At 35.9% G+C, this 22,885-nt stretch overlaps 1 protein-coding gene across 1 annotated transcript; it reads right to left on the reverse strand.

The window, feature by feature from the left end:
* Nucleotides 1–12,730: 12,730 nt before the first annotated feature.
* Nucleotides 12,731–15,232, reverse strand: LOC125362303 (parathyroid hormone-like). Its single transcript, XM_048361086.1, has 3 exons — nucleotides 15,172–15,232; nucleotides 13,144–13,234; nucleotides 12,731–12,992 (listed from the first exon to the last, which is right to left on the reverse strand). The coding sequence occupies exons 2-3, from the start codon at nucleotides 13,227–13,229 to the stop codon at nucleotides 12,731–12,733; spliced, it is 348 nt and encodes a 115-aa protein (XP_048217043.1). The 5' UTR covers nucleotides 13,230–13,234; nucleotides 15,172–15,232.
* Between the last annotated feature and the right edge of the window lie 7,653 nt (nucleotides 15,233–22,885).

Genomic DNA, 22,885 nt, shown 5'->3' on the forward strand with positions numbered 1-22,885 from the left:
AGACAAAGGCCTGATATCTGTCATCTACAGAGAACTCAAAAAACTAAGCCCCTCCAAGCCCAATAAACCTATTAGGAAATGGGCAAAAGAGCTAAAGAGAGACTTCACAAGAGAAGATATAAAAATGGCAAAGAAACACATGAGGAAATGCTCAACATCCCTGCTAGTAAAGGAAATGCAAATAAAAACAACCCTGAGATACCACCTCACCCCAGTTAGAATGGCCTATACTCTGAACTCAGGAAACAACAAATGCTGGAGGGGCTGTGGGGAAAGAGGAACCCTTCTCCATTGTTGGTGGGAGTGCAAATTAGTACAGCCACTTTGGAGAACAGTATGGAGGTTTCTCAAAAAGCTCAATATAGACCTACCCTATGACCCAGCCATACCACTCCTAGGCATCTATCCTAAACAGCAAAACCCAAGATATCAAAAGGACATGTGTACTTCCATGTTTATCGCAGCACAATTCACAATAGCCAAAATTTGGAAACAACCCAGATGCCCCTCCACAGATGAATGGATCCAAAAAATATGGTACTTATACACAATGGAATACTACATAGCGATTAGGAATGGTGAAATATTGTTATTTGCAGGGAAATGGTCAGAACTCGAACAAATAATGTTGAGTGAGACAAGCCTAGAACACAGAAAACAAAGGGGCATGATCTCCCTGATATATGACTGTTAACAAAGGGAGATGGAGAGACAGTAGAGACCAAGTCTGTGAACACTGTATATGTGCTTGATACATTGTATACTGCATATGGGTCTACCTGACCTAGACAAGGGATGGGAAAACAGGTTGTAAGATATCACAAGAAATGTACACAATGCCCTACTATGTAACTGCACCCTCTTTGCACAGCATCTTGTAAAAAAAAAAAAAAAATTTATGTTCAATTGATAATAAAAAAAAAAAAAAAAAAAAAAAAAAAAAGAAATAAATACAATAAAAAAAAAAAAAAAAAAAAAAAAAAAAAAAAGAAATTATAAGGGAGACTAAGCTGTGGGCAGTATTCTGTCTTATAATCTGAACAGTGAGTAATGGATATCCATTTTGCTCTTTCTTAAGAACTCCATGTGTTTTATAGAAGATTCTAAATACGTATTGCATTTTATTGTTTAAAAGTAAAAAAGGAAGTTGAACTGTGGCTCATAGCACTGAGCAGATAAAGCACAAGGATAGCACCCAGGCCGAGTTCAAGCGCAACGACCATCACCAAAAATAAAATAATAAAAATTAAAAAGAAAATACTTAGGAAGTAGATTTTATCACAAGTATATAAAAATGTTTTAATTTAGAGCACTAACACTGGGAAAATTGATATGTTTGGAGAAAAAAAACATAACATCCAATACTTCATGACATTTTCAGAGAATTTGTTTTAAACTAATTATGAACAAAATTGTGATCAATATATTAAGCTTCTTTCTCTAAAGTTAAGAATGATTATGGCCAATATCTTCAACATAAATATAAACTTATATATTCTAGACACTGCTATAAGAATCTGTAATAAGGGCTTGGAATGTGGTTTAGTATTAGAGTGCTTGTCTCGCCAAAATGAAGCCCTGGGTTTGATTCCTCAGCACCCCATTAACAGAAACAGCCGGAAGTGGAGCTGTGGCCCAGGTGGTAGAGTGCTAGTCTTGAAAGAAGCAGGGACAGTGCTCAGGCCCTGAGTTCAAGCCCCACGACCAACAATGGAAAAAATCAAAGACTCTTTAATAAAACATGTAATCACTTAGGTAAATTGAGGGAATGGGTTGGGTTAGGTGAGATGAGAATGATGAAAGGAGTGACATTGATCAAGATGCATTGTTCTCACACACTGACATTGAATTGAAATCCCTGTATACAACTACTGAAGGAAAATTGCTTTTTAAAAATTTAACTTAAAAACGAAATCTAAAAATAGTGTAATCAACAACAGGAAGACATGAAAACATTATTTTACTCTATGGGTTCATTTACATTGCAAAGTAAGTGTAAGAAAAAGAGAAACTATTAGAATTAATAAGAGCCTCCACAATACTGTCTGATTTGGGAGAAAATTATCAAAAGAAACAATTTTATGCCAAAAATAACCATCTATGAACATTAAAAAACAAATGCCATCTACAATAGCCATAGTACTATATTTCTCAACAATTAACATGAGACACAGGGCATCTTCCCAGGGAGAATTTTAGTTCATAGAAAACATAAAAGATTAGAATAAATGACTCAGAATGTTATCAAACTGGATAATGTAGTAAAGATGACAATTCTTTCTACCCACAATGTATAATATACTCCCCTAAATTCTGGTGGATACTTTAGGAGAACTCAATAAGCTTATAAATTAGTATGGTAGTAGAACTGTCTACAAAAATAACATACAAATAATAGTTTGTCCATATTACAGGGACATATAAATATTTTAGTAGAACAAAATTTGCAAACAATTGATAGTTTGTCCACATTACAGGTACATATAAATATCTCAGTAGAACAAGTAAACAAAAACCTAAGTTATTCTATTCAACAAAAATGGTAAAATAGAAAGTCCCAAGCTTCATTGCTTATGAATCAGTGTAACTTGATGGGAGGGGAGAACTGGGAGAAAGAAAAGGAAAGGGTGACAGTGTCCAAATAAAGAAATGTTTGTTACCTGACTTATGAAATGATAATCTCCCTCTCTGTACAATGCCTTAAAATAATAATAAAGTTATATTTAAAAAGAAACAATGTTTTAAGCAAAATACCTTCACAAGTGGCCCAGAACCCAGTTAAAAAGCAATAGTTTCCACCAAAATACAAAGCAGAATTAAGGCACTGAAATGATGACAATAAGCAACAGAAACAAAAAATAATTAGCTTAAAGTTTATTCATGAATTGTTTAAAAGCATATATAAGTTCTTTATCTTAAATAATTATTTATTGTCAAAGTGATGTACAGAAGGGTTACAGTTTCATACATAAGGCCATGGATACATTTCTTGTACTATTTGTTACCTCCTCCCTCATTTCCCCCTCCCCTTTTCCTTCTTCCCCCATGAGTTGTTCAGTTGGTTTACACCAAATGGTTTTGCTAGTATTGCTTTTGGAGTGGTTTGTCTTTTTATCCTTTGTCTCTCAATTTTGATATACCCTTTCACTTCCCTAGTTCTAATACCAGTATATACACATAGGTTCTTTAAAAATTGTTGTTTGGACCAGGAGCACTGGCTCATACCTGTAAATACCAACTTCTCAAGAGGATCAGAGATCAGAAAGATCCCAGTGGGCAGCCAAACATGCAAAAAGTTAGTGAGACTCCATTTCAAGAAATAATCCCAAAAGGTAGCACATTCCTTAGGAGAATTAAAGTCAAAGGCTTGTCTTTTCCAAAACACAAGACCCTAATGCAAAAATAGGTAATGCCAAAAAGATATAGGGATTGTTGTGCCAGTGTCTGCCTAGAAAACTTGCAAGCTTGAGTTCACTACTTTACTGTCAACATAAACAATGAAAAATATACTATTATACTAGGGGATGGGTGACACTGTTAAAAAGGAAATGTACCTGTCTTACGTAACTGTAATATCTCTGTATATAACTTTTACAAGAAACAAATTTTAAATAAATAAAATACTAAAATAACATTTGGAAGTACAAGTATGGCTCAAATGGAAGAGAAGTAGCCTTGAGTTATTAATCAAGTGACACCCTGAGGCCCTTGCATTAATTTCAAAGCCCACCACAAAAATAAATAGCGTTCTGTTAGATGGAATCTTCATCCTGTGAGCCTCACAGGGCACACATATAAACTCAGGTTGCCTGTTCTGATACATGTAGGCTTTATGGAAGGGTCTATACCACTAGACTGCACTCCTACAGCAAGTTACTGTACTGAGTGCTATAGACAATTGTAGGTGCTGTGCACTTACGGTTAACTAAACGTAGAAAAAAATAAGCATTTCTCTATTGTGGAAGCATTAGCATATATGCCCACCATCATTGTCTAAATTTTTTTAATGCAGTGCATGAGTCTTGTCCATGACTTCTGTTTGATATTCACTAATCACAGCCTATACTTCTCCTGCCCCAGACCAAGTTATGGTTCCAATATGTAATGTCCCCACTTGGCCCCAAGCTGTTACAGATTTTGCAGGTAGTGTAGCTACCTAGTTGAGGTAGTGTCTCTGAGGGAATAGCTTCTGCTGCTACATTGTTCTGCATCACAACAGTCTAAACACTCCGTAAATGGCCACTGATAACGTGAAAACCCATTTTGTTTTGCCTTTATTCCCCAGGGTTTACCCCTAATGTCACTGTAACTGATTTTGGTGCCCTGAATATTGTATGCACATTTATCAAAACTAGGGAAGGGAAGAGGAACATCAAAGTGGAGAAACAAAGGGTAAAAGGTGAACCAATGAAACAGCAATATTTACAAAACTATACGCTGTAAACCAACTGTACAACTTGGATGGGGTGAGAGAAAGGGAGGGAATTGGGGACGGTGGGAGAAAAATGAGGGAGGAGATAACAAGTTTATTAAGAAATGTTCTCACTGCCTTACATAAGAAACTGTAACCCCTCTGCACATCACTTTAACAATAAATTAATTAATAAAAAACAAAAAATCATAGAAGCTGAGTATGGTAATAATGAAACAAGAAATGAAATTTCTTTCAGTAAAAATAAAACTTTGATTCAATCTGAGATTTTTAGAAAACATGATGAGTGGATTTTTGCAGGGAAGAATGGTTACTCATGTGTCAAACCAATCTGCAATATTTTCTTGTTGTGCTGGTCTATGGATTGAACTCATGACTTTGCACTCTCACTAAGTTTCTTGCTTGGGGATGGTACTCTACCACTTGATTCATATCTCATTCTTTACTTTTTTTTTTTAAAAGGTCTGAGACCAGTACTCAAACTCAGTGTCTGGCACTGCGTTTGCACATTGGGGAGTGCTTTACCACTGAACCATTTCTCCAACCCCTCAGTCTTCATTTTGCTGATTAGTTACACATGGAATCTAACAGACTTTTCTACCCAGACTGCCTTTGAACCACACTGTCCTCTAGGTTAGTCACCTGAGTAGCTAGGATTAGAATTATTAGCCACTGGCACCTAATGAGTATGCCTTTTTATCCTGAACATTTTTATTTTTCTTCCTGAGATGAAAAGATAATGACACTATATAATCGAAATTATTATACACACATTTGGGTATCCATTATAACTGAGATGTAATACTTACAAGAAATTATGAACACCTAACTTCATATGATTATAGTCATGATAATAAAACGTATTTTATCCATGGCTCAAACTGATTTATTGAATGGTAATTTCTTTGTACAATTACTTAATGTTAATAAAATAAAATATAATTTAAAAATCCATTCTACGACCTCCCAATGCCCACCAGGCTGCAGTACTCACCCAACAGGTTTGCAATCTATTTTTGTAAGAAAACAAATTTTTAGCATGACAATCATTAATTTAGTCATATCTTTTGTAGACATCCACTGTGAGAGAAAGCAAAACTAAGGTATTGGAAAATATACTCTGTGATTTAAACAACAAACACATTGATAACAGTTTCTGTTTATAATCACATAATCCGTGACAGATATGATAGGAACTAATTGGGTTGGTTTTCATGAGAGCCTTTGGAATCAGCCTTTTTATAGGATGGACTCATTAGTAACATTATATATGCTCACACTAGGAGAAATTAATAAATATATGACAAGAAAGACCCAAAAATGATTTTGATTAAAACTTTTTTTTTTCTGGTCATGGGGCTTGAACTCACTGTCAAGACTAGTGCTCTACCACTTGAGCCATAGAACCACTTCTGGTTTTCTGATGGTTAATTGGAGATAAGAGTCTCACAGACTTTTCTGCTTGGGCTGCTTTGAACCTCGATCCTCAGATCTCAGCCTCCTGAGTAGCTAGAATTACAGGTGTGAGCCACTGGTGCCCAGCTGATTGAAGACTTTTGAGCTTCCTTTTGGAAATACATTTGAAACAACAGTAACAGAATGAATCCTGACTTATATAACTCTAATCCCTCTGTATATCACCTTTACAATAGAATAAGATATTTCAAAATAAAAAAAGAAAACATCTGGCATGACATGCTTTAGAAATCTCTTTATCTTGAAATCAAAGAGGCTAGTCAGGAAGAAAGAGATTCTGATGCAATGTTAACATTTTGGAAAATGATCATTTCTCTGAAGAAGATCTTTACCTACTGTGTTTATTATCTGCTGATAGAGATTACATTCCAAATACTAATGTTGGAAAAACTCTTTCATTGCTGAATAGTTATTCTCCTCCACAGGTTTCAGCCTTTTCTAGCTTTCTATTCTGAAAATTGTACATGAATTTAAAGATACTTTCCAATAATTTTCATGGTCTTCCTATAAAGATGTCACTTCCTCTCAAGAACAAGATAAAAAGCAGAGATGTCTGAGGTCACTAGGCAACACTAGGAAAAGAGCAATGCTCCTATCTTCTAGCTACAATGCTCTTTTGTGACACAGCCCAAGGAAAGCTTCCTTTGTTGCTCTACTCCCAGCTCTTAATGACCTAGTAATATAGTAATCAGGATGTATGTAGAAGAAGCAGGTTATAAAGTTTCTTATGCTATATTTAAGGAATATAATTTCCTTTTAAAATAGGAGATTATGTGTTACATTTATATTCCTGTACATATTATCAAGTGTGCTTTCCAAATTATGGCATAGTCTTGAAATGGAAGCAAATGGTATATACTCTTCCAGGCCTATCTGATAGTATTTAAACACCTCTGACTAAAAGGAATGGAAACAAACCTTGTATGATGTGGTATGAGTGGACTCTAGAGCCAGTCTATGAACCTGTTCACCTGTACGCTACTATCCATTGATGTGGTGTAAACAGTGAACAAATCCAATTTAAGTTAGATGTGTAGTGTATATGTTTGGGATGTATCATCATAACAATTTTATCATCCAAAGTAATAAGGAAATGAGTGCCATTAAATCTGTATCTGACTAGCAAACACCTTAAATTATGGCTATTACTTAGTACTTATCTATTACCTAGTCCATTACTGGTGGCCAGAAATGAAAATTGATACCATGGGCTGGAAAGATAGATTAGAGTTGTTGAAAGGCAAAAAACAAAAACAAAAACAAACAAAAAAAACCCATGGACTTGGAATGTGGCTTAGTAGTAGAGTGCTTCCCTTGCATGCATGAAGCCCTGGGTTCAATTTTTCAGTACCACATAAACAGAAAAAAACAGAAGTGGTAGATAGGTTCAAGTGGTAGATAGAGTGCTAGAGTGCTTAGTGGTAGTGTGCTGGAGCAAAAGAAGCTCAGGAACAATGCCCAGGCCCTAAGTTCAAGCCCCAGGACAAGAAAAAAAAAACTAGACTATTCAGTTTTGAAGAAGGTTAAGCATATATGGTTAAACTAAAAAGAAAGCAAATAGTGGTAAATATGAAAACAGGTTATGGAAAAAAGTTGGTGTGTGGTCAAGGAAAAACTTAAGGGGAAGTTTAAACCATGAGGAGTATTCTATTTCACAATCTGATTAGTGATGATGGTTATCTCTTTTGTTTTTTCTTAAAAACTACATGTATGTTATATATCAAATTCTAAACATATAATTCATTTTACTGTTTGAAAAATTTAAAAATATTTGTATATTTTTCACAGGCATATGAAAATGTTTAATTTAGTACACTAACAGACTAAAGATGAAATTTATATGTGGTTGGACAAAAAACATAAAGTCCACATACTTCTTGACATTTCCAGAGAACTTGCTGTAAATTAATTACTGAAGAAAATGTGCTCAATATGGAAGGGCCTTTCTCTTACTGACAATGTAAGCACATATTTGTGATCATGGTGTCTCCCCTGCCAGGTAAGTATGTAAGCACATATTTGCTTTCATGTCAACAATAGAATGACCATAGGCCAGCATCTTCACTCATTGACACAAATTTTACTTTCTAGACACTACTGTAAGAATCTTTAACAGATTGCATAATCAGAAACAAGAATACATGAAAATTTCATAATTTTACATTATATGATCAACTTCACTGCAAAACAAATTCAATCAAAAGTTAAAGCATTAGTACTAATAAGAGCCTCCAATACTGCTGGACTAAGGAGAAAATCAGCAAAAGGAAAAATTTTCTTCATGCCAAAAATAATCATCCGGAAAAAAATTAACAACTTAGATGCCATCCAAAATAGCCATGGTACTATATTGTGTTTACCAGTTAACACAGAATGCAGGAGATCCTTCTAAAGAGAATTCAATTATATAAAAAGCATAAAAGGAGATCAGACACATGAGGGCCCTCACAGTGCTGACAAACAGGATAACATAGTAAGCTGAAAATTTTCCTACCAACAATGTATAATTTTAATATGCTTCCCATAAAATCCTCATGGATATTTTGGAAGAACTCAGTGAACTGATAAATAAATATAATAGAAATGTCTATAAAGAAGACTATGCATGTTGTACAGCTTGTTTAGATAAACTCTCATTAGAACAGATGCACCAAGGTTAAAAACAAACTTAGGTTGTTAACTTAGGTGATTCAGCAAAATGGTAAAATAGAAAGTCCCAGGCTTCATGGCTTAAGAAACAATAATTCAAGTATAATATAGGAAGCAAGATGCCTTCCTAAGAGGCCCAGAACCTAGTTTAAAAGTAGCAGTCTCCATAAGAATATAAAACTGAGGACTGTAAGATTGAAATAGTGACCATGACAAAAGATTAGAAAAGAACTAGTTTAAAGTTCATTCAAGGATTACTTAAAGACTAAGATTGTTCTTGAAAAGCTTTTATTTGGGCTAAGAGCAGTGACTCATACTAGTCAATAATCCCAGCTCCTTGGAGGCAGGGAGGTAGGGACAGACATCAGGAATATCACAGTGAGCAGCCAACCTTGGTCAAAACAAAACAAAAATGGTTACATCTCAACATGTAATCCTGAATGGTGTATATACTTGTTATCTGAGGTACACAGGCTTTATGTAGGAGAATCAACAGTTACAGGATGGAACATGCCAAAAACACAGCCCTATCTGAAAAACAATTAATGCAAGAATGCAAGAGGGGGGACGGGACTTGGGGCATCACAGGATCACAGGGCACACTTACAGAAACTCAGGTTGCCTGGTCTGATACATATAGGCTCTATGGAAGGGTCTATACCACTAGACTGCACTCCTACAGCAAGTTACTGTACTGAGTGCTATAGACAATTGTAGGTGCTGTGCATTTATGCTTACCTAAACATAGAAAAAAAACAAGCATTTCTCACCTGTGTGGTGCTACTGTGGAAGCATTAGCATATATACCCACCATCATGGCCTAGATTTTTTCTTATGCAGTGCTTGAGTCTTTTCCAAGACTCCTGTTCGATATTCACTAATCACATCCTGTACTTCTCCTGCCCCAGACCAAGTTATGGTTCCAATATGTAATGTCCCCACTGGGCCCCCAGCTGTCACAGATTTTGGAGGTAGTGTACTTTGGGGCCTCACTGAGGTCACTGAGGAAATGTGTTTGGATGTTACACCAGACTCTGAGGCTCTTCTTTTTTTCACATCCTTCTACTTGGTAGAAACCCATGCCATATGTTCAATTCGAGTCAGCCAGGCAGAAAAGTTGGTAAGATTTCATCTCCAATTAACCATCAAAATGCTTGAGTGGAGGTGTGGCTGAAATGGTAGAGCACCAGTTGTGAGTATCCTAATACTGACAGAAAGAGAGAGAAAGAAAAAGAAGAAACAAAGCCTGAAACTATTTTTTTTTCCTGACCAAACCTGCTTTATTAGCACAGCACCTGTGCAGCTCTGACAGGAACTTCGTATGCAATCAACAACTCCCAACATTCAATAGCTGGTCAAGGACAGGGCTCCAAGGCTCTCCCTACCACTCCAGAGTAAAGGAGCAGAGTGGGAGCACAACTACTCCCAGCAGGCCATGGGGAAGTTCTCTGCACTGTCTCTGGGTTGCAGTTCCCCTCTGAAACTAATTTTTTTCAGACACAAAATTGAGCTGCAGTAGAATCAAATACCTTGACATACATGGAGAACAGATCTGTTAATTTTGTGGCACTTGTTTGAGTAAGGCTTTAAAAGCCCATCAAAGTGCTACACTCATATAATCAAACACATGCGGAATGCTACCTCATGAAGATTGAGAATTCCAGGCCAGCCTGGAAGTCACCTCAAAGACACCATAATAAGATCCTGTCTCAAGAAAAATAACAAAAATCTTTGATATTTCCCTAAGTACAAACAATACAATAAAAAATTAAAGTAAAAAGACATATTACATACATGAAAATTTAGAATAGATACAATTAAAATGGTCTGAGACCGAGAGAAAAATTATGACATACAAAAACCCATAAGATGTTTGGATTAGAGTACACAAAGAACTCCAAATTTATACCACCAGAAAACTAAAACACAAACTGACATCTGAGAAAAATCAGTGCACAATTCAGAGTGACCCAAATATCCAATATTATCCAGAGATTCCGTCTATCAATAACGACTGCCATACCATTTAATACAATGAGCAATGACTCGACATCAATATAGTGGCATTTCTGATGAGATATAATTCTAAACTGTAGGAAGAATAATGGAGACAGGGTCACCTATCTCTGCTGGTCTGAACATAGCCTCTACTTCTGCTTCACAGGCCATCTTGTGAAACTGGCTCATGTCTGGGATGCCACTCATGGAGACAACAAGGAGATCCCCAAAGAGCTCCATAGGGAAGGAGTCCAGATATTCCCTGAGAAGTTGGTGTTATCAGGGGTAGGAAGCAAGTACCTGGCACCCTCCAATGCATGCTCTTGCCTCCCATGAGCTGGACAGCCAAAAGAGGACATCTCTCAGATACATCTGCAACTAAGGTTCTGGTAGAGACTTAGGGTCAGTCTCATAAACTCCTCAGGCATTGTGAAGGATGAACTAAGGCCCTATTTTCACTACACTATTTCTGCTGGCAGCATGAGGATGGAGAGTATGATGTAAGCTTTTTGGTTTTGGCAAATTTTTCAGCCAAAAGCCAGTGACTGGATAGCAAGAGGTAGAGTACTGGACACCTGACTGTGCTGGGCTGTTGAAGGGGACACTGAGTTCTACAGCAGCAACAGCAATGCCACCATTCCCACCACAGCATCAGGAACAGCTGCCTCTTGATTCGCATTGCAGTGGTTTCAAGATTATGTTCAGGCAGTACAGAGATAAGAAGAGAAAACAGGACCCTCTGAGACTTTGAGTCATTCTTCACAGAGCCACTTGCGCTCTGTTTCTTCAGCATTCTAGTGATTATGCAATGCATCAGTTTCCCTTATCCTAAAGCAGATTTGCTTCCCTGCATTGAATTTACAGGTTGATGGATTACACCAGTATGCCAGACAATTGTTCATAGGCTTCTGATTAGCAAAGTTTACTTGCCATTAAAGTCCCTTCCACTATGCAGAGCCCTCCCTCCTCTGTGTATCTTAAGGAGCTGCCATTTGAAGTAGATCCCTTGCGCCTCACTATCCTCATAGGAACTTGTGTCCTTTGAGGCTTACCACACGTCATCCCCGATTGCAGTATCTAGCTATGCTTCTCTCCGCTCACAGCCTCCCCAAGAGACTCACCTACTTTTTCCCCTTGTCTTTTTCTCTGATTTATCTTTCTGATTTGGGGATTATCTTGATATTGATTTCTGCTGTTCAGTAAATGACCATCTGCCATGTGTTGCTACTTGAATTAAATGAATTCAAATGAAATAAAATCCAAAATACACAATTGGTCACATTGGCCACATTTTAGAGAAATACTCATGGGACCATGATACCAGACAACACAGAGTACAGAATACTACATTGTTGCAGAAAATTCTATCGGAAAACATTGATCTAAGTAAAGGTAGGGCACTGTATTATATACTTTGGCAGTATCCTTTGTTTTTCCAACATCGCAATCATCAGACTTATAATGAAATAATGAAAAAATTATGAGCTAGTGAAGACAAGGACAATATGTGTTTTGTGAACTCTTTGGACTGTTTGTAGGTGTAGTGCAGGACAAATACATAGAAATGGATATTCAACAGGCATTTGCTAATAGTTCATATTACATTTGTAGTGCTTAGAGTCTGGAATTTTAGTAGAGGTGATCTGTGGAGTTTTGTGGTGACCAATCAAGCAGTCAAGCTTCTCACCAGTTTCTGCTCTTTCTCCTGAATATTTCATTGCTATTATTTGAAATTAAAGGTACAAATTGTGTTCAGCTAGTAAGGATCTGGAAATCTAGTTCTTTGTTACTAGAAATATATTGTGCTGAAAAACATCAAACTGTGAAACAGATGAGTGAAAAAAATCTTTTCTTCTATAAACTCCTGTCAATATACTTGACAATATACTTGGCATCCATTATAACCCCCAAAACATACTTTTAATGACAAGAAACCCACATGTTTCCATTCATGATCATTAAAGTTTTATTTTGTTTTATTAGGAAGAGAAGACATGAAATGTGTGATTTCTTCTTTTATGAGATGATCCAAAAATGTCAGGAAAGCTGTCAATGGATCACATGCAAATTTTGGTGATAGGATTGGCACATTGTAATCTTAATACAGCTTGAAAAAGAGTTAACAACCTCTAATATTGTTGCTGTCTAGAGCAGCAGCCTGATCATAGCTGTATTTTACTGAGATTTGGCCTTCGCTAATACATCCACATCTGCTTTGTCTCCCTCTCCAAGAGTTTTTTGCAAGTTGTCAATGAGGACATTATCCTCCTTTTTAGGGAACCATTGGTAACCCCCTTCTCTGGCAGCTAGTTGGGCTCCAAAGCTAACAAAATTGTGCACATCCTGCAGCTTCTTACGCAGCCATTCCACTCTCTCCATGGAGGCCAGGTGTTTGCCCAGATTATGCATAAGCTGTATTTCACTGACCGCTCTCTTCCTAGGAGGAACAGAAGCAGAAGAGGACCACTTTATTAGCTTCCCATGTCCAAATCATAACAAAAATAACCTTTAAAAAGCCACCACCAAACAATCAAATAAAACAAGCCAGTCCTAGACCTTCCCAATGAAGTGTAGGCTGTAATACTTACCTAATAGGTTTGCCATCCGTTTTTGTAAGAAAGCAAATTACAATCAGGACAATCATTACTTTAGCCATGTCTTTGGTAGACATCATCTTCCCTACAAGAAACAGCAAAATTATAACACTCAAAAACATGGGCTGGGAATATGGTCTAGTGGTAAAGTGCTCGCCTTGTATACATGAAGCCCTGGGTTCGATTCCTCAGCACCACATATATAGAAAAAAGCCGGAAGAGGGGCTGTGGCTCAAGAGGTAGAGTGCTAGCCTTGAGCAAAAAGAAGCCAGGGACAGTGTTCAGGTCCTGAGTCCAAGCCCCAGGACTGGCAACAAAAAACAAAACAAATAAACAAAAACATTCTCAGTGTTACAAGCTATATAAATACATTCACAGCAATTTTCATTGTGTAATCCCAACCAGGAGTTAAGCTGATTTTCATGAGAGGCTTTTGGAACGGGCATCTTTAGATTCTGGATAAATTAGTAACATCACATGTACACACATTTTCACTGAGAAACTCATCAGATGACTTTTAGTTAGGCAGCTTTTTGAGGTTTCTTCTGTGTTTTAATTTATGAATTTAAGCCACATAATACATATGAATTTTAAACTACCTTTCTTTTGAAGACTCACTCCCCTGATTTATGTTGGTTACAAATAAATGTGATTCAAATTTATCTCAGAATTAAGTAAATTGGTTAGCAAATACTGTTTTCATGATGAAATTTCATTTTTGGGTACTCCATAATAATCCTAAACAACAACTTTCCTCTGATTTTTGTTTTCTTCATAGCATTAAAAAGTATGGGTAAAAACATTTAGAAATTGTACAGATTTACTTGTACGACACATTTTAAACTTTATACATTTTTGGTAGTGTTGGAGTTTGAATTCAGGGTCTTGTATTTGTTAGGGAGGCATTCTACCAGTTGAGACCCAGACAGCATTTTGAAATTTAGTTCTTACTATGTGTCTACTCCTATTCCTTTAACTCACTTCATTAGGAACTATACTTTTTTAAAAAGTAATTTTTGGGTCTCTTTTGCTGGCAAAGCTTTCATATATAGAATATTTTTGCCTGTTCTGCAGTTCAATAATTTCCAAGGCTATTCTTACAGGAATACTTTTTCTTTTTCTAAATGCTTATTGTTCTCTTAAAGCACATAATATCTATGGCACTATTTTAAAGGAGCATTTTAAACCATATCCCTTAAAAGCCACCTAAGAAATTTTGGAACCTGCTACATCACTGTTCACTGTAAAGCAAACAGGTTTGGGTAGAGTAGTGAAACTTTTCCTTGGTCCGTGCCCCAAATGAGCACTGTGGCAAGAGGACAGGAGCTTGGTCCCCTCACCTGATGACCCCAGACAGCTCTGCTTTGTTTCCTTCTTAAAAGAAGTGAGCTCCTCCACAAGAATGCCATGACAAAAGTTGAAAACGACTTTAAAACATCACTGAATTCATTCACAACTTTCAGAAGAGAAAAGTGTATTATGTAAAGGAAGTTACTATTTGGCAATGAAAGGGAACTTTTCCAACTTCAGTATTCAGAGTGAGCTCTCTATGAACCAGAAAATAAACACTCTAGGTAAAAGATAATTTAATTCACTTAATCCACATTATTTACATCAGAATTATTCATATAATACCAGCCCGTTTTAATTTTAAAAAATTGAAAAGCTTCCAAAGCATATCTTGCTAAATGTTTCTTAACTTTCTGCAATTTCAGTAATTTTTAAAAAAATCTCCAAAGGATTTAATTCACACTGTCATTGTTATATATTGTATTTAACCAAATTCCATGCTTTTAACATCTTACTGTGAACACACAGCATGCTATTTATGGAATAACTTACATGAATTCTCATGAAATTTGAAAAATAAACTTAAAGATGACTTACCATACAATGCTATCAGAGAAGATCTCTCACCTGTGCTACCAGCTGATACTGCACTGACATAGAACAGCCTGAGTCAGCTGATGAATTGCGTTGCAGCGCCTCAACTGTGACCCTTATATTAGGTCTTGTGCTCACCAGGAGGAGCTTTTATATTGTTACAAATGTCACTCCTAAGTCTCTAGATCTCAGCAATAGGATCAAAGTAGCTCTACACCATCACTGGGCGGTACCCACTCCGTTAAAGTTTTTGATAATTAGATAGCAAAACATCATGGTGCTAGAGAAAGGGCTTGTGAAAATAGCTAAGAACAAATATTGAGTTGCACATCTAGAAAAAAGTTCTGACATTTTTGATGACATTGAGTTTATACTTTTAAAAATCCTGATTCCAAAGACTTTTTTTTTTTTTTTTTTTTTTTTTTTTTTTTTTTTTGCCAGTCCTGGGGCTTGGACTCAGGGCCTGAGAACTTAGTGTCCCTGGCTTCCTTTTGCTCAAGGCTAGCACTCTGCCACTTGAGCCAAAGCTCCACTTCTGGCCTTTTCTGTATATGTGGTGCTGAGGAATCGAACCCAGGGCTTCACGTATGCAAGGCAAGCACTCTTGCCACTAGGCCATATTCCCATCCCTCCAAAGACTTTTGATGACATTGTTAATGCTATTTAAAAATAAAACCTGAAGTCCATTTGTGCTAACACTACTGATACAAGACTTGTGATAACCATTCATGTTACATTTATTTTATAACCCATTTCCAACCAATTCCTATAACTTTTGACCATCTTTCCAAAAAAGTAAGTAAATTGGCCCACTTGGTGCTTTACTTAAAGTAGTGTTAAAATAACATTTGAAAAGCTTTCAGTGCTCATTTTTAAAGCTTCAAAAGTGAAATTATTTTCGAATTCACTTAACTTGCAAATTTTATGCATCTTAACGCATCATAATAACATTTGATAAGTATTGACTATATCCCCTATTTAACACTCATTATCCTACTAGATATGATCATGTGATATTCATCCCTATTTTAACTAAGGAAATGGTAGTAAGTGGAGATGATGGAATTCAACAAAGCTGCTTTGATTTTGGCTATGTTTCCCTCTTACAAAATGTAGTCCCTCTTTAAATCTCAGTTTTCCTGACTTTAATGGACCTAGTGCTTCACATTCTCTTTCTCCAGGGATTGAGTCCTGATTCTCATGTTCTCCAACTGATGATCAAGAGCTTGCTCCAAAAGCTAAGGAAAGTATCTTGGTGCCACTTGTTTGATTTCAAGTATTACTACAGTCCTCTCTTCATTGAACAATTCCCCCCAATATCCTTGATATGGCTACTTGCTTCCCAACTAAAATACTTTTTGCAGAATTCTTTTAATCAGGGGTTTTAAAATTAGCATCCATTAGTTACACAAGAGGGAGTTTAATGGAGATATGTCCACAAATACATAGAACAAATCCCATCAACCTCTATGCTTTATCACTTTCCTTTACCTCCCTCTCACCTTCTTAAAACAATTTTAACAGGTTTCATTGTTCCATTTTTCATACATCCATACAAACTACTTCAACCATATTCACTCTCATTTATCCTCTTCATTCTTCCTCCCTTACCTATTAGACAAGTCTTTTTTATTCCTCTGTCATTCATTTTTTTAGTGTACATTAATTGTACAAGAGGGGTTAACAATGGTATTTCACATGTGCATATATTTTAATCAGAATAATCCTCTCTATTGCTCTTTTCCTCACCCACTATGGTTTAAAAGCTTTCAGAGATTTCTTAGGCCATCTTTATATGTAGACACATTGCTTTGTTGTTGTTGTGGTAGCGGTGGTGGTGGTGGTGTGTGTGTTTGCGTATGTGTGTGCGTGCCTGGGACTTGAGCTTTTGGGTTTTTGTTTTGTTTTGTTATTTGTTTGTGTGTTTGTTCTACCACAGCTTCACTCTTGATTTTTTTTGCTGGCTAACTATTAGAGTCTCAAGGACTTTCATGCTCAGGCTGGCTTCAAACTGCAATCCTTAGATTTCAGCCTCCTGAATAGCTAAATTTACAGTTGTGAACCTCCAGTGCCTGGTTCCACAATGTATTTTGATGGTTTTCAACTTCCATCTTTCCCTTTTTCTATCTCCCCTCTTCTTCTCCTAACAGTCTTATAGTTACAATAAAGTGTGTGAGTATATATACACATATATGTATATGCATATACATATATAGATACATACACGTATGTCTTTAAAGTTAGAATTCTGCAAATGAATAAAATGTGGTATTTAGCTTTTTGAGTTTGGATTGTCTTGTTCAATATGATGACTTCCAGTTCTATCCGTCTTCCTGAGAATCACATCATTTCATTTTTTTCTTTATGACTGAGTAATATTTCATGATACAAATGTACAATATTTCATTTATCCATTCATTAGTTGTTGGATCCTCAGCTGGTATAGCTATTTGGCTCTGCAAATAAAGCTGCAGTAAACACGGGTATGCAAGTCTTTCTAATATGTACATTGATTAAGATGCCCTCAAAATATATGTCCAAGAGTGGTATGTCAGGGCCATGTATGGCAGGGTCATAAGATAGATATATATTTTTTGTTTTTTGAGGAAGTTCCATACAGATTTCATAGTTGTTGCATTAGTTTACATTCCCACAAACAGTATATGTGGGTTCCTTTTCTTCCATAATCCTACCAGCATTTGTTTTTATCTGTTGTTTTGACTATTGCTACCTGACTGGAATAAGATGAATCTTAGTGTAGTTTTGATTTGCATATCCTTTGTATCTAAAGATGTTGGCTATTTCTTCATGTGCCTATAAGTCATTTGTATTTCTTCATTTAGGAACTATCTGTTCAATTTGTTTGGCCATTTATTGAGTATACTATTTGTTATTTTACTGTTTAATTTTTTGAGATCTTTGTATATTCTGGATATTAATCTTTTACCCATTTCACAGCTGATGAAGATATTCTCCCATTCTTTGGAGGTGTCACTTGGTTCTGCTAGTTATTTCTTTTGTTGTGCAGAAACTTTTTAATATGATATAGAACCATTCTTTTATTCTTACTCTTATTCTGGGTTATTGGAGCCCTATTAAGAAAACAATTAACCTGTACCTATATCTTCCACTTTTTCATATGTGTTATTTTGTAACTTCAAATTTGTAGATGCTAATTAATATTTAGATCTGTGATCTAAATGTAAGGTTGATTTTCTGTTGAGTGAGAGAGGGTAAGGTTTTCTGCAGACCATTTGTTTCCCCAGAAACTTTTGTTGAAAAGGCTTTTTTTTTTTTGTCAGTCATGGGGCTTGAACTCAGATCCTGGGTGCTGTCAAGGCTAATGCTCTACCACTTTGAGCCACAGCTCCTCCCTGTTTTCTGGTGGTTAACTGGAGATGAGTCTCACAGACTTTCATGCCTGGACTGGCTTTGAGCCATTATCCTCAGATCTCAGTCTCTAGAGTGGCTAGGATTACAGGCTTGAGCTAGTGAGACTGTCTTTTTGATAGTGGATGTTTTTGATTCATTTGTCAAAAATTAGTTGGCTTAACTGTGTGATTTTATTTCTGAATCTTTATTCTGCTCAGTTGCTCTTTATGTCTTTTTTTGTGTCATTACCATGCTTTTCTTGATGTTACTATGGCTCTGTAAGTATAATGTAAATCCAGTTTTGTGATACTTTCTGCATTGTTCTTTTTGCTCAGAATTTCATTCCTTACTCTGGGTCTTTTATGTTTCCATATGAATTTTAGGATTTGTCTATTTCTCCAAAGAATGACATTGGGATTGGGTAAGTATTGCATTGAATATGTAGCTTGTTTTCCATAATATGATCATTACCATGTTATTAATTCTGCCAGTTCATGAACTTGGAAATCTTTCCAACTTTTCTTCTAACTTTCGGTGCTTTCTTCAATTTCCTTCTTCCTTTGTAGTTTTCATTGTAAAAGTCTTTCTCTTTCTTGTGAAGTTTACACTAAGGTGTTTAATTTTTTCCCCAGGTCATTGTGAGTGGCTTTTTTTTTCTGATTTATTTCTCAGTTTCCTTTTGTTGGTATAATCAAAAGTTATTGATTTTGGAGTATAACTGATGATCATACATATACATCATATGTGTATAAAGTTTGTAGGGTGTTATATTAGGCTATCATCTGAAAATAGTGATAATTTTTTCCTTTTATTTATTTTTTTTGCCATATTGCTCTAAGAATTTTGGTACTTTATTGAACAAGAGTGGGGAAGAGTAGACTCCCATGTCCCATTCTGATTTTAGAGGGAATTGTTCCATTTTCCCCCATTTAGTATGTATGCTCTTTTATATAGATTTGTGATGTATTTACCTTTTATATGTTTTGCATGTACCCTTTGAGGCACATTCTTTCTTTTTCTAGATTCTTTTAAAGCTTGTATCATTAAAGGATATTGATTTTTGTTAAAAAAATTTTTTTCCATGTCAATTGCGATGTGATTTTTGTCCTTGATTCTATTTATATGATACATTTATTGATTTACATATGTTGAACTATCTCTTGTCTCTCTTGGATGAAATGAATTTTATCTTGGTGTATGATCATTTTAATGTTATGTTAAATTGAGTTTATAAGAATTTCACTGAGATTTTTTGTGTCCTTGTTCATCAGAGAGATTGGCCTATAATTCTACTTTTTCTGTTATGTCTTTGGCTGGTTTTGAGATGAGTATAATACTGACATCATAGAATGGGTTTGGTATCATTCTTTCCTTTTCTATCTTATTGAAAACTTTGAGGACAATTGGTATTAATAGTACTTTGAAGGGCCAACACAATTCAGAACAAATCCATGAAGTTCTGTCTTACCTTTGTTGTGAGACTATTACTGCTTCAATCTCACTGCTTATTATAGGTCTGTTTAAGTGATTTATTTCCTCTTGAACCAGGTTAGGTAAGTCATTTGCAACTAGCAATGTATACATTTCCAGATTTCCTTATTGATTTCTTTTCTTTTCTTTTTTTTTTTTTTTGCCAGTCCTGGGCCTTGGACTCGGCCTGAGCACTGTCCCTGGCTTCTTTTTGCTCAAGGCTAGCACTCTGCCACTTGAGCCACAGCGCCACTTCTGGCCGTTTTCTATATATGTGGTGCTGGGGAATCGAACCCAGGGCTTCATGTATACGAGGCGAGCACTCTTGCCACTAGGCCATATTCCCAGCCCCTCCTTATTGATTTCTTTAATAGAGTTTTTCAAAGTACTCCTTCATGATCCTCCAGATTTTACTGATCTTTACTGTGATGGTCCCTTTTTTTTTTTTATCTCTACTTTTATTAAGTTGGGTCTTTCTTCCCCCTTCCTTTGGCTAGGAGTTTATCAATCTTAATTATTTTGTCAAAAAAATATCTTGTTTCATTAATTTTCTTCCTAGTATTTTTTAGTTTCAATTTCATAAATTTCTGCACTAATCATCATTATTATTTCTTTCCATCAGCTAGTTTTTGGGTTTTGATTGTTCTTGTTTTTCTAGGAGCCTGATACATATCATTAGGCTATTTATCTGAACTATCTACCTATCGAGTGATACTTTCTTCTTAGCACTGTTTTGTCTTTGCTGTATCTCAAATGTTCTGGTAAATTGTGGACTCATGTTCGTTAGAGTATAGAAACTTGGATTTCATCCCTTAAATCTTCAGTGACCCTTATTTCTTCAATGTCATTCAACAATGGGTTGTTCAGATACCATGTGTTTGAATATTTTGCATTTTTAGACCATTGGTGAGTTCTAGTTTTATTCCATTATGGCCTGATAGAATATAATGAATTTGTTCAATTTTCTTGTATATGCTCAGACTTGCTGTATGTTGTAAAATGTTATTGATTTTGGAGACAGTTCCATGAGCTGTTGATAGAATGTATATTGTGCAGTTGCTGAAAAAAGTAGTCTTTTTGGTAAAAGTTTTTTAAATTTATTTTTATTGTAAAGGTGATATATAGAGGGGTTACAGTTACAAAGGTTGAGTAATGTGTACATTTCTTTTTGAACAGTGTCACCTCTTTCCTCATTTAATCCAAGGTTTTTCCTTCCCATGCTCCTCCTCCACAAGTTGTATAGTTCATTTCCAACGTAGTGTTTAGCGAGTATTACTGCTAAACTGTGAGTATTACCCACCATTTCGGTGCTACCCTTTACCTTCCCCCAAACAGAAAAACTTACATACAAGATGAAAGGTATAGAAATCACAAATGCAACAAAGGGGGGAAAAAGCAAAATAACAAAAATCCTCATTTCCATTTCTTGGAGTTCATTTCAATAAACATCATTTTATATGATCATATACACATAGCGATTGAGCCATTGTGGTCCTCTCCTAAAAATATTCTCCTTTGTTCTGACTGTATGAATGTTTGGAGTCCTGTTTAAGTTATCATGTCCAAGTGTAAATTTTTGTCTTTTACCATCCATTGTGTTTACTTGTGTATTTATAGGCACATTCTAATGACTACAAATGGAGGAGACCATACAAGCTATGTTTCTTTGGTTCTGGATTACTTTGTTTAATATAATTTTCTGAGATACTCTTTAAATGTTTGTTAATTCCATTTGTTTTTTGTTTGTTTGTTTTGTTTTGGGTTTTTCTTTTTTGCTAGTTCTGGGGCTTGTACTCAGGGCTCCAGCACTGTCCCTGGCTTCTTTTTGCTCAAGGTTAGCACTCTACCACTTAAGCCACAGTGCCGCTTCCGGCTTTTTCTATGTATGTGGTGCTGAGGAATCGAACCCAGGGCTTCATGTATACGAAGCGAGCACTTTACTAGTAGGCAATATTCCCAGCCCCAACTCCATTTGTTTTATAATGACATTTAGCTCTGTGTTTTCTTTTTTGATTTTTTTGTTTGTTCAGATAGCAGGTTTATTGGTGAAACTGGGCTATTAAATTCTCCCACTATAATTATACTGAGGTCTATTAGTATGTATGTCACAAATACTTATTTGATGAACTTTGTTATGCCAGTACTTGTTGAGTATATGTTAACAATTGTTATTTCCTTTTGATATTTTTTCCTTTTATTTAAATGAAGTGACCTTCTTTGTTTCTTCTAAATTTAGTTTGAAATGTTTTGCCAGCCCTAAATATAGACACTTTTGCCTGCTTTCTCCAGCCATTAATCCTAGACACAAATTTATCTTTTCAGTGTGATGTGTTTATCATAGATAAATGACTTGTCAGGTTCTGAGTTTAAAATTTTCCTCATTTGAGGAAGTGCGCTAACATAATTGACATAATTGTGCTTTCACTGTCTTACTCCAAGTACATTTAACTGTAGAATAAATTATCCTGAAAGTAACAATATTAAACTACGCTTACAAAAATTAAGCTACTTAGACAATACTCATTCATTCATGCATCCATAAAATATATCAAAGAAATGCTACCTGCCAAGATTTGTGCTCATCACTACATTTTTGAGACAGGATCCCAGCTCTTGAATTCAATGCATAATTTTAGTAGGACAGGTGTCCTACTAGAGATATGAATAAATACTTTACAAAGCACAGAGAGCAACTAAACTGCCCTGGCATTGTGGACATTGATTTTTGTTGAGAAACTGCAGTGTTCTCAAGGATGATGAGGTTTCTCATCCGAGGAAAGTAGAAAGGACAGAGGGGACAGCAAGTGCAAAGATGTGAAGGACATAAAGACTGCATGTGGAGCATATGATAGTGGAAGCAGAGAAAATGGATGATGAGCAAGAAGTAGTAAGATGGTTGAGTTTTGGAAGGCTATTTATTGTATGTGCGCTAGCGAGTTTTATATTTCCCATCTATAACCATGTGGCAGTTGTAATACTTTTGTGTCCTCTAAAGTTTTTCCAAGGATAA

This window comes from Perognathus longimembris, chromosome 13, assembly GCF_023159225.1.
Source record: "Perognathus longimembris pacificus isolate PPM17 chromosome 13, ASM2315922v1, whole genome shotgun sequence".
Lineage (NCBI taxonomy): Eukaryota > Metazoa > Chordata > Mammalia > Rodentia > Heteromyidae > Perognathus > Perognathus longimembris.

Coding starts and splice junctions, on each gene's coding strand:
- LOC125362303 (XM_048361086.1), bottom strand. CDS start 13,229: ATGATGTCTACCAAAGACATGGCTAAAGTAATGATTGTCCTGATTGTA. Junction 12,993..13,143: donor ACGGATGGCAAACCTATTAG/GTAAGTATTACA, acceptor TGTTCCTCCTAG/GAAGAGAGCGGTCAGTGAAA.